The sequence below is a fragment of the Pempheris klunzingeri genome, chromosome 2, assembly GCF_042242105.1.
Source record: "Pempheris klunzingeri isolate RE-2024b chromosome 2, fPemKlu1.hap1, whole genome shotgun sequence".
NCBI lineage: Eukaryota > Metazoa > Chordata > Actinopteri > Acropomatiformes > Pempheridae > Pempheris > Pempheris klunzingeri.
In genome coordinates this window covers 23458716-23474421 of record NC_092013.1, presented here as the reverse complement: position 1 = coordinate 23474421, position 15706 = coordinate 23458716, and the positions used below count along the sequence as shown (strand labels likewise).

The following is a 15706-nucleotide window of genomic DNA, read 5'->3' as shown; positions in this document are numbered from 1 at the left end:
GTCTTGATGGTCTGCATGGGATTTGTGCTGTGTGGTTACTACTCAAGGTGGCAGTAGGGTCCCTGAAGGACTGAGGAGCTACCCACAATTCTTTGCTTTTGTAAAACCCTCTCTTGAAGAAAGGCACACCAGAAACCAAGACAGTCTAAAAAGAGCCCCTCCTTTTTTTTAGAAAAAGCAGTCCCTGTTCACGTCTCTAAAAGCTTTAAACAGTTCTCTTATTGAAAGTTGCGTTGGTGGGTGTGATCACTCCTCCTGTCCATACTGGCCATGAAGAGATCTCTTTCTAAAGCAATGTCAATATAAGTGACAAAATCTACAATCCTCACTCAGCAAGAATGACTTCAAGGTTCAGCTGAAGATATTCTATACTCTGATTCAGACAAATCAAATGGAGAACTCAAAGTTACTGTGTCTTTAGTACAAAATTCCCTTTTTTATGAATCTGGCCATGATATAACTTTACCTCTTCCCATGAAATGATTGTGACAATGGGATTTATTCTTGATAAATAAAATCTTCTCAACTTTATTGATCAAACTCTTCCAAACATATCACAGTGAAACTTAAACCACAATTAACCTTTGCAAACTGTGTATTCAGGCTTTAACAAAATTGGGGGTATTGAACAATTATTCCAACTTTATGGGCAACAGTGTAGATCAGAGTGCCTGTCAGCCAGAAGTTTATGACTCTATCTAGTGGTCATTCTGTGTTATTACAGACAATAATACTTGTGCAGTAGGTGAAAGTATACAGATAAGATAAGAATAATCAGCTACTGAGAGGCATTTGTGCTCCACTACAAACACATCGCAGTCTGCCTGATGTGCCATCTAATTATCTGTAACTGTAAGTGAGTAAAACGTTGTTTGATAAAGCACTTCTCAAAACCAGGCTTACACCGTACTTCACAGTTGCAACAAAGACGAGCCTTTTTGTATGGGCTACATGTGCAAATAACGTACAATTAATGCACAGTGTAATTACATTAATATATAAGTAATGCAAAACTAAAAAGTTACATATAGTATGTACATTACATGATCTTAGACTATATAAGTGAACTGTGCAAAAGAGTGTAACCATGATGTGTGCTCTATAAGTGTAGTATAGTTCTGGGGTCTGAGGGCTTCTCTGGGCTTCTTCTTCTTCTTCTCTGCTGTGATGCTGGTGATGCAGTGAATTTGGCACCCTGGCCATCCTCTCCGTGAGCCTGGGCTGGGCGTGTCGTAGAGGTCTTGATGGTCTGCATGGGATTTGAGCTGTGTGGTTACTACTCACGGTGGCAGTAGGGTCCCTGAAGGACTGAGGAGCTACCCACAATTCTTTGCTTTTGTAAAACCCTCTCTTGAAGAAAGGTACACCAGAAACCAAGACAGTCTAAATAGAACCCCTCCTGATGCCTGCAGGCAACTAGAGTGATAACTACAAAAAAAATAGCCCAAACTCAGTCAGAGCAGGCAGAGTGTCCTTATGACATGATGTATGATGATGTATGATGTGTGTTTGATTGTATCTGACAACATATTTGTTTTGATTTGACTTCACCCAGTTTAACACCCATGCTTTCAACAATCCTTGAAGAACTCTTCATTCCAGAAGGGTTCTTTGAATGACAAGGGTCCTCAAAAGGACCCCTAGTCTAAAAAGGAACCCTTCTAAAACCCTTTCTTCATAATAACGTTCTTCAGAATCAAATTTTTCTGGGTGGAACCTCACACCTCCAGGAAGAACCCTTTTGGAACCCTAATTTCTTAGAGTGTAGCTCAGACACTGTCAACAGCTCCAGGGCTCCTAGTGCTGGGACACTTGATCTTCTTTTCATCCAGGAACATTCCTTTAGAGTCCATAAAATGGATAATGTCAGCCCTTACAGTTTGGCTTTTAGCAGCTCGGGAATATTCAATAGTTTCAGTGTGTGATGAGGAGAGTTCTACTGATGAGGTTGCTAAGCAACCGCCACAGCCTCAGAGAGTCTCAACTTTTGTTTTGCATACATTAGGCTAGCTTGTTAGCGGCTAGCTTTAATGGTGCAGCTGGGAATGGCTTTACCATTTTAAATTCCAAAAGCTTACAGATTTCAGTGTGCAGGATGTTATTTTCTTTGTTTCTTTTTCTGTTTCTTTTTCCAATTCAATTGAATTGGATTTATTGGCATGAAGGTTTTAAAAACAATGTGGCCAAAGCATCAAAAAAAAAAAGCAAGATACAATTTGATCAACAATTTGGACAGTAGGCCTGTATTATAATAATATGAATACAACATCAAAACTGATCTGCCAATCACTATATCCTACAGTGTAGGGGTCTGTTTTAGGGAAGTATGGTTGTGGTTAGGAAGTTAATGTAAGTCTGTCTGCCTGGCTTTCTGACGCTCTGTTTCAGTACCATGGACAGCACTGCACTTACATATGTCACTGTGAGGCCTGAGCCCCCCCCCCTTTCATTTTATAATGAATAATGGTGTATGCCGTTGTATTCATTTGATATCACTGCTAAAGTCAGCAGTGAGCAGTGATTGGACTGGGGGTGTGCAGTACTGGTGTCATGTCATAGGAGAGGAACACATGGTACTCTTAATGAAGAACTCTTTCTTTCCCACTGCCATCAGACTCCTAAACAGATAACAGGAGTCTAGAACCAACCACGGACTACCTCAGATGTACACATCCCTAAGTTGCACATGTGTAATTGCACACTTTTTGCACTATTCATTTTGCACAGATTTTATTATATTTCTTTCACATGCTGCCTTCTAAATTGCCCTTATTGCCTTTTATTTATTTTGTCTTTTTTTTTTACTATTTATACTTGAATTGTTAGGCAATTCCCTAATGTACATATGACAATAAATACTCACAAAATGCATTATAGTGCATTAGGACATACAACAAAACAGCACTGAGTTTTAACTGTAAACCATGATCGCATGATTGTTTGTTCTCTTGTTAGAAAGGGTTGGTTATCTTTTCATACCCCGAGAAAAAAAAAACTTTTCTCGATATAATGAAATAATAAACTCGTGATCTTGGGATAACGGCCTTAAAAATAGTTTTTAGAGTTAAATGCACGTGGCTGCATGAATTGCTTAACATTCTGTCGGGCAAAAAAAAAGAGAGAGATTCAAAAAATAGAGGAGAGAAATGATGAATGACAGGTGCGCAAAGGATGATCGAGAGCTGAAAATGTTGAACATAAATAGAGCTTCCTCGTGAACTTTCACATGTGGCCTGTGATTGGCTGAGGATATTTTACTCTTCACTGATTGGCCAGTCGCAGACCCGCCTGTGGAAGGTTCCATTTCACAAGGAGTGTAGGGGGTGGGGGCTTTTCTTGACAGGTATTACGAACAAAAATTAGCTTCCCTATCGTTCAAGCATACTTCAATAAATATTTATAGCATTAGTAGTTGTCGTTAAATCGAATGACTGCTGATAACGAGCATGAATGTGGCATTCAAAAATAATGTATCCCCCCCGTTAATAATGAGATGTATCCGGTTTGTAGCCACCCATTGGTCCAACTGCCTCAGCCAGCTTGATCAATACTCCCTAACCTGTAACTTATCTGGTATTGATCCATGAGACAGGTGTATTAGAGGCTGTAACCGCTTGTCTTCTCCTCGGCTTTGTCTTAATAACCCATCGTAGAAACATGCTGCGAGCGAGGGCGGCCGTGTGCCAGTCTTGGAGGGGGTAGGTAATGACGTTTCACATGAGCAGACACGAGACTCCTTCACCTCGGTGACTTTTAGCTACAACATGTCAGTTAGCTTAATGGTGGCTAAGACACTGCGTCCCGTGTCGCTCCTATCAAGGCTCCAATCTGCCATTAACAGTTGATTCAGCTTTAACTAAAGCCCTTGTTAGTTCGGTTTGCGCTCGTAGAAACGCCTCGCGCGTTATGTAATGCCACCTAATCTAGCTAATCTGTGAGGGAAAGTTGAAGGTGTGCGGCTAAAGTAATGTTTCACATGGAAATGAATGAGTTTAATACTGGGGAGTGATTTTCCTTCAGTGCCCCCTGTCAGTCCTGCGTGCTGCAGCTCGTCTCCTGCATGGCAGCATTTCCCGGAAGTAAAGTGGCATCTGAAGGATCTAAAAGTAGCTGGTGGAGTTCTGGCGTTCTGCTGATTCACAGCAGACATGTCTGCAGCTGCAGTTTTGATAATCGCCTAAGTAGTTAATCAAGATGGCTAAATGGTCGAAGTGTCTCTTAGTTGCAGCTTCTCACATGTCTGGTTCACTCTTTCACGTTTTCTTAAGTGTAAACTGAAAATCTGAGTTTTACCTGTTGATCTGACAAAGTGTTCATCATGCAGAGTCCAGAATAATGCTTCTTATGATTACTGATGTCCTGATCACTTACATGTGGCAGCTGGTAAAGGTTGAGCTCATTCTAATAACTTAATTTATTAGTATGAAAACTGTTTACTGGCATATGGCAAGCACTGCTGACTACAATAATCCGACTGATGTATGGGCTGATGATAGTTTATTGCAGATATATCAGTCTCATATGTTAGACAGTAAGATGTAACATCATCAACACCTATCATGTATAGTCTGCGCCTGTCCGGGGGCTTACGAACAGGTTAATCCAGCCATGGTGATATACTGTGTTGGCACGCTGCAGCATATCCCAGTACAGGAGGATTATAATCCAGTGGGGATTGTGGCAGTGACACACAGTTTTTATGTGCCATAAACCAGCATAGAGCAGCAGTGACATACCGCTAAGAATCAGCCCACTGAAACACTCCCACTCCAGGGCAGGAGGGTGGGTGTTGGGATTTAAGGGGCCCCAGACGTCCCTTCAGAGAACCAGTGACCGTTTGTTATTCTGTGACATCTGTAAAAACATTAGTATGTCAAATTCCTTTCTTCCAGCTGTTTATTATCTTTCAGGCTTGTGTAGAAAGGGAACTTTGGATGTGTTTTAGGGAGCGTAGTATGTATGAGAATGCCTATCAAGCTACCAGCCGGCCTGTCTGCCACCTAATCAACCCCCACCACCACCACTTCCCCATCCAGTGTTGGTTATCATCTACCCTGTGACCTTGAGTTTAGAACAGTTTAGACAGGAGTAGTTAATCATATATGAAACTGAGAGGGCACCGGGGTTTCTGCTGTGATGGCAAACATTTCAAGGAAACTGGATTAAACTGGGATAATGTGTTCATCAAATAAATGATTGGTCCACAAAATGTCAGAAAATACTGAAAGATCACAATATATTAAAGCCAAGTATGTCTGACTAATACTCCAAAACCCAAAGATATTCACTTTATTATCGCAGAAGATAAAGAGGACACTACAAAACGTGGGCAGAAATGTGTTTTAGTGGTAGAGAGATATTAAACTTGAGTAGAACAGACCGTTTCTGCTCATTCGGACCTGTCAAACACAGGCTTAACTAATAGCGTTATTGATTGCAACATTGCATCGCAGTAGCTGCTGAAACGGAGGCACCAGTAGTATTCAGTTTCCCCTGAGCTTTTCCTGGAAGGTCTTGTTTAAAACATCTGCTATGGAAAAAGCCCGTATGTGGCGCTAGTGAGGCTCTCCGGATTCAGGTTAGCAATAATCCTGGAGGTCACCAAAATCAATAGGATTTATCCTTGCATCGTCATGGATACAGTAATTTGTAAATCCATACAGCAGTCGTTGACATGTTTCAGTTTGAACTGAGTCGAGAAATTTGTGCACAGAAATTTGTGCTCTGGACTTTACTGTCAGTATAAACATGTAAATAAACATGCAGTTCATGTTCTTAATTATGTTTTAGGAATTAAATTCAGTTCGGCGCCCTTTGTTTCTCCAGTCTTGTAGGTAGAAATAGAAATGAATTCAGTGTGTGCACAGGGAGAATGTGAATCACTGGATGAACTCAAGGTGAATTTGCTTGGATCAAATGGATTGCCGAAGATTTTGTGGCAGCATTCAAGAGAGTCGAGCTGAAACCAGTTGTGGGAGCTCTCGTCTGTTCGTTAAAGGAGTTCCAAGATCCCCATGACTAAGATTTTCATGGCCAGTGTAAGCCAGTTTAGGTGAAAAGCACCTGCTGATCTGTGAGACTTTCCTGCCGGCTGCTTCAGACGATACAGTTTGACTGCTGACGCCCACTCTGAATGAACAGGAGCTGGAACGTCTTTTGAGTGGCATTAAATACATTTGCTATGTGTGTGTTTGTGTGTTTTGAAGGTTCAAAACCTTCCCCTGTGCTGCTGTTGAGGTTAAAAATGAACCAATCCTGGGCTTCAAAGAAGGAAGCGCAGAAAGAAAAGAGCTTGTCAAGGTTAGAATCTGCATGTGTTTGATTAACAATCACTTTGGACTCAAAACTGACTTGAACACACTTTGAAAATGGGTTCTAATACAACTTGTGCGCCTTTTTGCTCATTTCAGGCCTTAGACAGTCTGAAGGGGAAGACGGAGGAGATCCCCTGTGTGGTCGGAGATGAACATGTGTGGACCAAAGATATCAGATATCAGCTGTCTGTGAGTAAAGTCAACAGCAAGTTCTGTAATCAGAGAAAACCACTGGGATCATTATTGAGTCAGACATTTGGATAAAGATCATTTGGCTAAAATGCAATTGAATTTTAAGCTTCATTATTTTTCTTGACAAAAACCTCTTGTTCCTGTAAAGTGCCGACTCTCATGTACATTGACTTTCTGTGTTTTTATCTTCAAAGCCATTCAATCACTCGCATAAGTTGGCAAAGTTCTGTTATGCAGACAAGGTGAGTTGTTGTAAGAGAGCACATGTTACTCTGCTTTTGAAAGGACCTGCAGGAATAAAGTTGCCATAGCTTCTGTCAACCCCTTCTTTTTGTATGATTGGGACTGACGCAGGAGCTGATCAACAAAGCCATCCTGGCATCTGTGGCAGCCAGAAAAGAGTGGGACCTGAAGCCCGTTCAGGACAGAGCCCAGGTCCTCTTCAAGGCAGCAGACGTCATCAGTGGACCCAAGAGAGCAGAAATCCTCGCCAAGACCATGATTGGACAGGTACAGGAGACACTTCATTCGTTTGGTGTATCGGAGTCGAAGGTTGTAGCTATTTTTGAAAAGTTAAGACATTTGTTAGAATCAATTCGATGCAAGAGAGAGGCAAGGACACTGTTCACACAGAGGGGGAGACGGTCTGTTTTTAATTGAGGCAAAATCAAGAACCCAGAGAAAAGGACAAAATGAACAAAAATAAGGGCAGAATGTGTGTTTTTGTACTCCAGGGTAAGACGGTGATCCAGGCAGAGATCGATGCCGCTGCAGAGTTGATTGACTTCTTCAGATTTAATGCCAAACATGCCGTAGAGCTGGAAAAACTGCAGCCGCTGGATGCAGATGGAAGCACAAACACCATGATCTATCGTGGACTGGAGGTAACGACATCTGCAAATATTACACACTGATGTACTGCTTTGTTTTTTCACTTTAAGCCTCTATTCGTTTTTACTGTCGGAGTTACAAAACTTGATTTGACGTTCTTCTCCCACAACTCATCTTATTGTCACTTATTTTGTTGTTCTACTGTAATGTTACACTGGAGCAAAGCTCTCATTCAACTGTCAGGAGTCTGTGTTCGCTGTCCCATATTTGCCTCATTTTCAAATGGATGAGTACATCTACCTCCTCCCTCAGGGTTTCATCGCAGCTGTGGCCCCTTTTAACTTCACTGCTATTGGCGGAAACCTGGCAGGTACCCCCGCTCTGATGGTGAGTGCTGCATGGCTGTAATGAAGGAGTGAGGAGGCGCTTTCTGTTCACCTGACCAGGAGTTTATTTACCATATAGGACGCTCACACCTGCATCGTTTTAAGAGGATGGGAAAAAAACAGTTGACACACAGTATCTCAAATGCTATGAATATGTATATATATATATATACATACACTACTCACAAAAAGTTAGGGATATTCAGCTTTCAGGTGAAATGTCAGGATGAACCTAAAATGCATTCTAATCTTTCCAGGTGAACTTAATGTGACCTTCTCTAAACCTTTGAATGCACATGTCCAACTGTTCAGTGTTTCAGTACTTTTTGCACAAGTTGCTGTTCTCTAACAAGAAGCTTAACAGCAACATTCACAACAGGTTTGATCCATGAATCCACCAATACATTTCCTGCTTCAGTTAGAATTGGTATTTAAACAGTCCTCCTCATCCTGCTGTTCACATTCTGACATCATGAGACCAAGACGACACCTAACAATTGATCAGCAGCACCTCAACACTGGAGGCTTCAAACAGGAAGTCCTCAGACGGAGGTGTTCACTGAGCTTAGAGGGTCACAGAGTGTCATCAGGAGGTTGTAACAGTGATACAGAGACTGGAAGAGTCACAGAAAGGAGAGGAGTGGACGTCCTTTGGCCACATCCCAATTTATTGAGACACTGAAAATGTTTTGTTGTGGTATACCTACCACTGTTGTTAGATTTTCTTTCAATAAATTGTTTAAGATGAATAAAATTACCATTGCATGCTTCTACTTAAATGCCCTACTTTCATGATATAATATCACTGTAGCATTCACTTTTTACATTTTCCATATATTTCACCTGAAAGTCGAACATCTTTTTGTGAGAGTGTATGTGTGAAATAATGTAACAGAAGATGTTTGGAGTCAAAATACATGTTCTAGATTGAAATATCTCAACAAATGATGGATGGATTGCCTTGAAATGTTGTACAAACGTTCATTGTTTGAGTTTTATATGATCTGTGGAGTCTTTTCCCACTCAGTGGAGCTGCTGGTGTGTTTTCAGGGTAATGTCGTTCTGTGGAAGCCAAGTGACACAGCCATGTCCGCCAGCTACGCCGTCTACAAAGTCATGAGGGAGTGCGGCCTGCCCCCAAACATCGTCCAGTTCCTACCGGCCGATGGTCCAGTGTTCGGAGACACCATCACGTCCTCTGAGCACCTGGCAGGCGTCAACTTCACCGGCAGCGTACCGTAAGAACACTTCCTGTCCTATGAGTTCAACAGGACAGCGCGCAGTAGAAGTGTGCTCCTCCAGTGCCTTTTCCTTACATGTGATATATTTGCTATATTCCACTTCAGTCGGCCCTTTTGCACATGAGCCAACACTGCTTTGTGCTGGTTTAAAATATGGCCCAGTGTGTCATCAAAGAGAAAAAATCATTAACCAACTTTTATTCTTTTTTTAAAATACCAGCACGGCAACTTAAAGTCCGATTATATAAATTAACTTTAAATACTAATAATGCGTATTCCAATGAAACAAGACACTGTTCAGCGTTTTATATCAAACGAGTATGTCACCCATCATGACTCCTCGCAGAGCCTGTGTGTTAATCTTGTGTTGTTTTTGAATGGCACCACACAAACATTTTAATTGAATCTGTCCTTGTAGGACATTCAAGCGTATTTGGAAGCAGGTGGCCCAGAACCTGGACACCTACAGGACTTTCCCTCGTCTGGCAGGAGGTGAGCAGAACCCCCGATAATCAGTCAGTTACTGTGGAAACGGAGCAGGGAGTGATGGTTTCTATTGGGTTCAGACTTTTCTGTGTCCTCTCTTAACACAGGCTTGCTGCTCCTCTTTTTTTTTTTAAAGTGAAGTTTGAGTTTTCTGTCGCTGAATGTGGCTCTTCACATTTTCAGAGTGCGGTGGGAAGAATTTCCACTTTGTGCACAAGTCGGCGGATGTGGAGAGCGTGGTGAAGGGGACCGTCCGCTCGGCGTTCGAGTACGGCGGTCAGAAGTGTTCGGCCTGCTCCAGGATGTACGTGCCGGACACCATGTGGCCGCAGATCAAGCAGGGTCTGCTGGACATTCACAAAAGCATCACAGTGGGAGACGTAAGTCAGTAACACGCTGCTCCTCAGACAGGCAACACGTCAAGTTGTCTTTTAATACTGCTTTTGTTCAAGCTCTACTGTGGCTCTAAGTACTACTAGCAATCATTTTTATTATCGACGAATCTGCACCACACGGGGCTGTTCATAAAAAAACATAGATTTTTGTTATTAGTGCCCCAAGGAAATAAAATATATAAAGAATACATCATTTCATTGCTTTTTTCTCAGTGAGGAGGTTAAAGGGATAAAAATAATGAAGGTGGCCTTCAGGATTTCTCCAAGGCCTCAGTGACGTTTGCTTGTTTTGTTCAACCAACGGTCCCAAAGAGTTTTAATTAATCTGTCATCTATGACAAAGAAAAGCAAATCATCACATCTGACGAGCAGAAAGCAGAAAATATTCAGCATTTTCTTTTCTTTAAAAGCTGGCAGATATGAATGATAGCTGCAGATGAACTTTCTGACGTTGATCAGTCGTTGCAGCTCTGAGCCAATCAGCTGCCTTTTGACTGATCTGGACGTCAGATGTTTACGGCAGGTTCGCTGTTCTCGTGTCACATGACGATGGTTCTTGGCTTGCTGAAGAAATGAGGGAAATGTGTGTGTGATTGTAACGAGGTTTACAAAACCATGGCTGATTTTCCTCTCTCGTTCTTCAGCCCGTGGAAGACTTCGCCACCTTTTTCTCAGCTGTGATCGATGACAAGGTACAGCTCTCTCTCTCTCCAGCTGCTGCTTCCAAATAAAGTGCACGTCCTCTTAGTGTAATGGTTCTTATTTACTGTATTTCCTCTTTCCTCCTGCAGTCATTCGCTCGGATTAAGAAATGGCTCGACCACGCCAAGTCCTCCTCTAATTTAAAAGTCATCGCTGGCGGTAACTGCGACGACAAGAAGGGTTACTTTGTGGAGCCGACCATCATCGAGACCAAAGACCCACAGGACGCCATCATGAGCGAGGTACAAACTGTTGCTTTTAGTCGTATTCACTCTTTATGTCTTCACCCCTGGATTGTCGGGACATTTTGTTTGTCTTAATACTCGAGCTGTCCAGTCCAGTTTGAGCCGCTTTGCACCAGTTTCTTTTTAAAGTCGTGACTAAACCTATTCAGGCACCAGAGCAGTTGGTGCACTTTTAACTTCTTACTCTAACACCATATTTGCACTGCACGGCTCGGCTTGGATCGACTTGACCCCTCAATATAGTTCGGATTAGTACCGTTCGCTATGTTGGTGCCGTGCGAAGCTGTCACGACGTCATCATCAATATGCCACAAACACACACACGAACAATGGAGGATATGGAAGGGATGCTGTTCTTGACTCTCTGTATGTTCCCGTTTGGCCACTGCGTAGTCGGTATTTAAAATCTGGGTCAAGTGAATCAAAAAAAAAAAAATTGCACTCAACCTTTTAGTATCAGTCCAGCTCACTTGTTACAGAGGTGCTACCACGAAAAGCACCAGGTACGAGGTGCTATCCTCAGCTTTGGTCTACGGGTTTGATCTGCTCTGACCTGTTTGTACCTGGAAATTGAAAAAGAATATGCAGCATCTATCATAAATGTCATTGTTTTTAAGACCAAGTGACAACCGCTTGTGCAGACATCCATGCAACAGCGCCCCCTGTAGTCACATCGGTGTCACGCTGCACCTTTTTAAACAAATAACCCCTCCAGGGCTGGGTGACCAGGGTTGGAGTTAGTTAGGCCTCCTATCTGCAGACAACACTCCGCATTATCGGACGTGATTATCTGCTGAAGCTCCATCATCATCATCAGTACAATAGAAAAATGTGAGTTTCCTATTTATCAGCCAGTTTGCATCCTCACCTTCTCTTTGACCATTTAACCTTAGAATTTGTTAACATAATAAGATTAAGATTTAACAGCTATATCAGAAACTTGAATTTACAGTGAGAATTCCAGTGAAAGAAAAAGAAATAAAAAATAAAAACAGTAAAATGCAGCTCTTACATGTTACCACTAAATTCTCTTTTTACTTCTGTTGATTATTTTCCCCTTATGGATGGAGTTATATGTAGCTGCCCTGAGATACAAACCCCGAGGGTGGGGTTAACGCTCTTCATTGTGCGATCTAATTGTCTGGATCACCTCCATAAACATGTGAAATCTGTCTCTCGGAAACCTCCTCTGATGTTTGGTTAACTAAGCTGCTCCAACCCTGTTTCACGCTCTGATTCCCAGACTGAAAACTGAGCCCGTCCACACAGTGTGTGTGTGTGTGTGTGTGTGTGTGTGTGTGTGTGTGTGTGAGAGAGTGTGTGCTTATGCTGCTCCTCACAAATCCTTTTCCCCCTATGTGCAAAACACACCAGTTGGTGGCCAGCCGGATGTTTACAAAACTATTCGCTCCCCCCAGTTTAAAAACCACACAGAGGCTTTAGGTTTCTGTCCCATTATTACAAACATTTGGTGACAACTTACTAACATCATTTTTTGTTTTCGCAGGAAATCTTCGGGCCTGTTCTGTCAGTGTATGTTTATCCCGAGAACAACTGCAAAGAGGTGCTGCAGCTGATAGACAACACGTCCCCGTACGCCCTGACAGGAGCAGTGTTCGCTCAGGACAAGTACGGCACGCTTCTGCTTCCTCTTTTATAATAAGGATGTTATGTTGCTTTTCTAAATATTCTCTGAGTCATCCAAGCAGATGGAATGAATTAAAGGTTAACAAACGAGGATAAAAGCACGAGTCAACGGAAGATCAGCATATTCAGTGTTGAAGAATTGCCGTGCAGGTCTGAGCAGGGCTTAGTTTCCCCTCTGCTCTCTGAAACCTTCAGTTCTTTCCTCCTCTTGTTGTTTGTGTTGACCTGGACTCAAACACAAAGGGTGAGAGTTGCTTGCTGTGACTCATCTGAGGAGATCAGGGCAGCAAACTCTGCGTCGCCTCCATAAAAAAAAGCCTTGCGTCGGCGCTTTCATCACTTTGATGAAAATGAAAGTCACGCGTGTTTTGCTCACAAAGTCTGTTTCTGTCGCAGAAAGGTGATCGACGAGGCAGCTAAGACCTTGAGAAACGCTGCAGGGAACTACTATGTCAATGATAAGTCCACCGGCTCCGTTGTTGCTCAGCAGCCATTCGGTGGCGCCAGAGCGTCAGGTAAGAGCTGCTTTGACTCCTCATGGTTAAACCCTCTCACTGCAGGTGATGACAGGAAGTGATATTTCAGTCTGGGAATGCTGACATCAGCTGTGTTCATCTGTCAACTGTCCTCCTCACTCAGGAACGAATGACAAACCCGGAGGTCCACACTACGTCTTAAGATGGACGTCGCCGCAGGTGGTGAAGGAGACCCACGTCCCCCTCAAGGACTGGAAGTACCCCTACATGGGCTGAGTCCAGTAATGGCAGCCTGCTGGTCCAATCAGAGCCCTCCATCCCTCCTCCATCCCTCCCTCCATCAGCTGATTCAACACTTTCACACCGACCTCTGTGAAATGAAAAGAAAAGGTCTCCCCGCTGTCCCGCTTTCTTTGCACTGAACCTGGATGTGAATGTATTTGATGAAATAGGAGCAAAATCCAAAGTGGTGAGAAAGTCTTCCATCCATAACCAGTCAGACCGGAGCTGCTTTGTGTCTGACAGGTTATCTGGCTGCTGGTTCGTTAATTACAGAAAATCCCCAGAGAATCAACAGGATCGTTGTCCAATGATGTTAGTATCAAAGGCTAACTGTCTATTGATGAAGTATTAATAGTTTTATGTCTTTTATCTAAATCAAATTAGCGCTCAAACAATGAATCGATCAAGTCAAAATATGCTGCAGCAATTTTGATAATTGATCAATAATTTGAATCCTTTTTTTTTTTTTTTTTTAAAGCTCAAAGGAAATAACACTGTTTTCAGCCCCGAACTTTAGAGCATTTCCTGCTTTCGTTGCCCTTCTGCGACGATGAACTTGATATCTTTTGGACGGTTGGTGGGGCAAAACAAAAACACCTGCTTTAACTGGGTGATCCAGTAGATTAACTGACAATTAAGAATAAAAGTAGTTACTGACAGCCCTGCATGACATTAAGGTATTATTTTAGGTCAGTGTCAGTATGTTACGTTTCCAAACACTTATCCAGAGTCCATTAATGTCTCAAATGTGTTAGTTTAACCATGAAACAAATCTCTAATCTGAAAAAAAAAAAAAATTATTCTAGAAAGAATTTGTGTGTAAAATCCCTCTTTTGTATTTTAATAGTGATGCTGACATGATGGAGGACGTCTCCAATCACAGCATGTGTCACATTATCAGAAAACACATACAGCAGTTATTTGCAAATGAATTCAAGTTAGCTGTGGAACTCTCTTGAAGGTTGAATGCAGATTATGTTAAATAACCTGCTGTGATTTCCCTCAAATCCCTTTTTTTTTTTTTTTTTAAATGGCTGAAAAAATGTTCATAAAGACTTCATCTTCTGCTGGTTTGTCTTTTAGCAAACAGTCTGAGTACGATATATTTTCTGAAGAGTATTTTGTATTTTAATCTTTTGCTGTCCTGAAACAAATGCAGCTGATTTCTTGTATTTTCAGAACGTGCCTGCCTTAGTAACTGTAAATTCAGATAGTTAATTTTTGACAATAAATATTAAATTATTACTATCAAAGTGTTTTTGTTTGTTTCTTGGTTTCTCTTATTGTCAGTTATTGCCACTAAAACTTGCACTTCCTCACAAGTCCTAACTGAGTCAAACCTAAACACGCAGACGTGATGCACGTCATTTTCTATTCAGCGTGAGTTGTGCTTTTCCGGGGGTAAAATCATTTCTGATGTTCATTGCAGATAAACATCCTTCAGGGCTTCAGAACTTGCCTGAGATTCAGCAAGTTTTCTCAGTGTCAAAGTGATCCAGTGATAGTGTTCTGTACATCAGTGGGTACACTGCAAGAAGGAGCTGATGATTGCTAATTCAGCAAACTTTAAATGGTGCCAATTTGACAGAATATAGACAAAAATTGGCCAAATAAATACGGCTCAAAAGAGAACCTGCCTGCACCTGCATATACCTAATTGTGAAAGTGAATCAATATTAAATACTTAATTTATGGATATATTTTAATTTGAAAATATCTCCACCATACTTCAAGCTTTATAAGTGTTATGGCTTTTTTTCTCCTTCACATATTCAGTCTCATCTGAACTTCTCTGCGTTGGAGCCTCGGGGTGTCCTGACTGACAGGACCTGATTCCTGAGGTCTGATTGGTTCCATTTAGGCTTCATTGATTGATCAAGTTTAACATTTTGTGCATCAACCATGAAAAACAACAACGAATTATCAATTTTCCATGTCATGCAACCTTTAAATGACATTAATATATTTATTCCAGCTGTACTGTACTTAAATACAGTGCTGAGGTGCTGCTACTTTACTTCCACACAACTTTGTGCTTCTACTCCCACTACAGTTCAGACAGAAATGTTGTTCTTTTTGTTTGATACCTTAAGTTCCTCATATAGTCACTCATAAAGATAGAATGAATAAATAAATCAAAGTCTACACAGGTTTCAGACTTTGATTTATTTATTTATTCTATCTTTATATGTGTATATATATATATATATATGTGTGTGTGTGTGTGTGTGTGTGTGTGTATGTATATATATATATATATATATATATATATATATATATTATTATTTTTTTTTTTTATCTTGTGTTTTCCACTCTTATTGTTTCACTTTCTGTGCTATTTTATATTTATTTCATCTATTATTGTTTCAGTCTGGAACAGGCACTCAAAACATTTCACTGCACATTATACTGTGTATAACTGTGTATGTGACAAATAAAGAATCTTGAATCATATACTCACGTAGTTACCTCATATGAATAATACAAAATATAATCTAATGATAAATGA

The 15706-nt window shown here is 41.4% G+C and overlaps 1 protein-coding gene across 1 annotated transcript; it reads left to right on the top strand.

The window, feature by feature from the left end:
* The first annotated feature begins 3540 nt into the window (after window positions 1-3540).
* On the top strand, window positions 3541-13305 carry aldh4a1 (aldehyde dehydrogenase 4 family, member A1). Its single transcript, XM_070850652.1, has 15 exons — window positions 3541-3698; window positions 6207-6300; window positions 6411-6503; window positions 6701-6748; window positions 6861-7016; window positions 7241-7390; window positions 7650-7724; window positions 8774-8961; window positions 9383-9456; window positions 9634-9830; window positions 10490-10537; window positions 10637-10789; window positions 12300-12421; window positions 12836-12954; window positions 13079-13305. The coding sequence occupies exons 1-15, from the start codon at window positions 3658-3660 to the stop codon at window positions 13189-13191; spliced, it is 1671 nt and encodes a 556-aa protein (XP_070706753.1). The 5' UTR covers window positions 3541-3657; the 3' UTR covers window positions 13192-13305.
* The last annotated feature ends 2401 nt before the right edge of the window (window positions 13306-15706 follow it).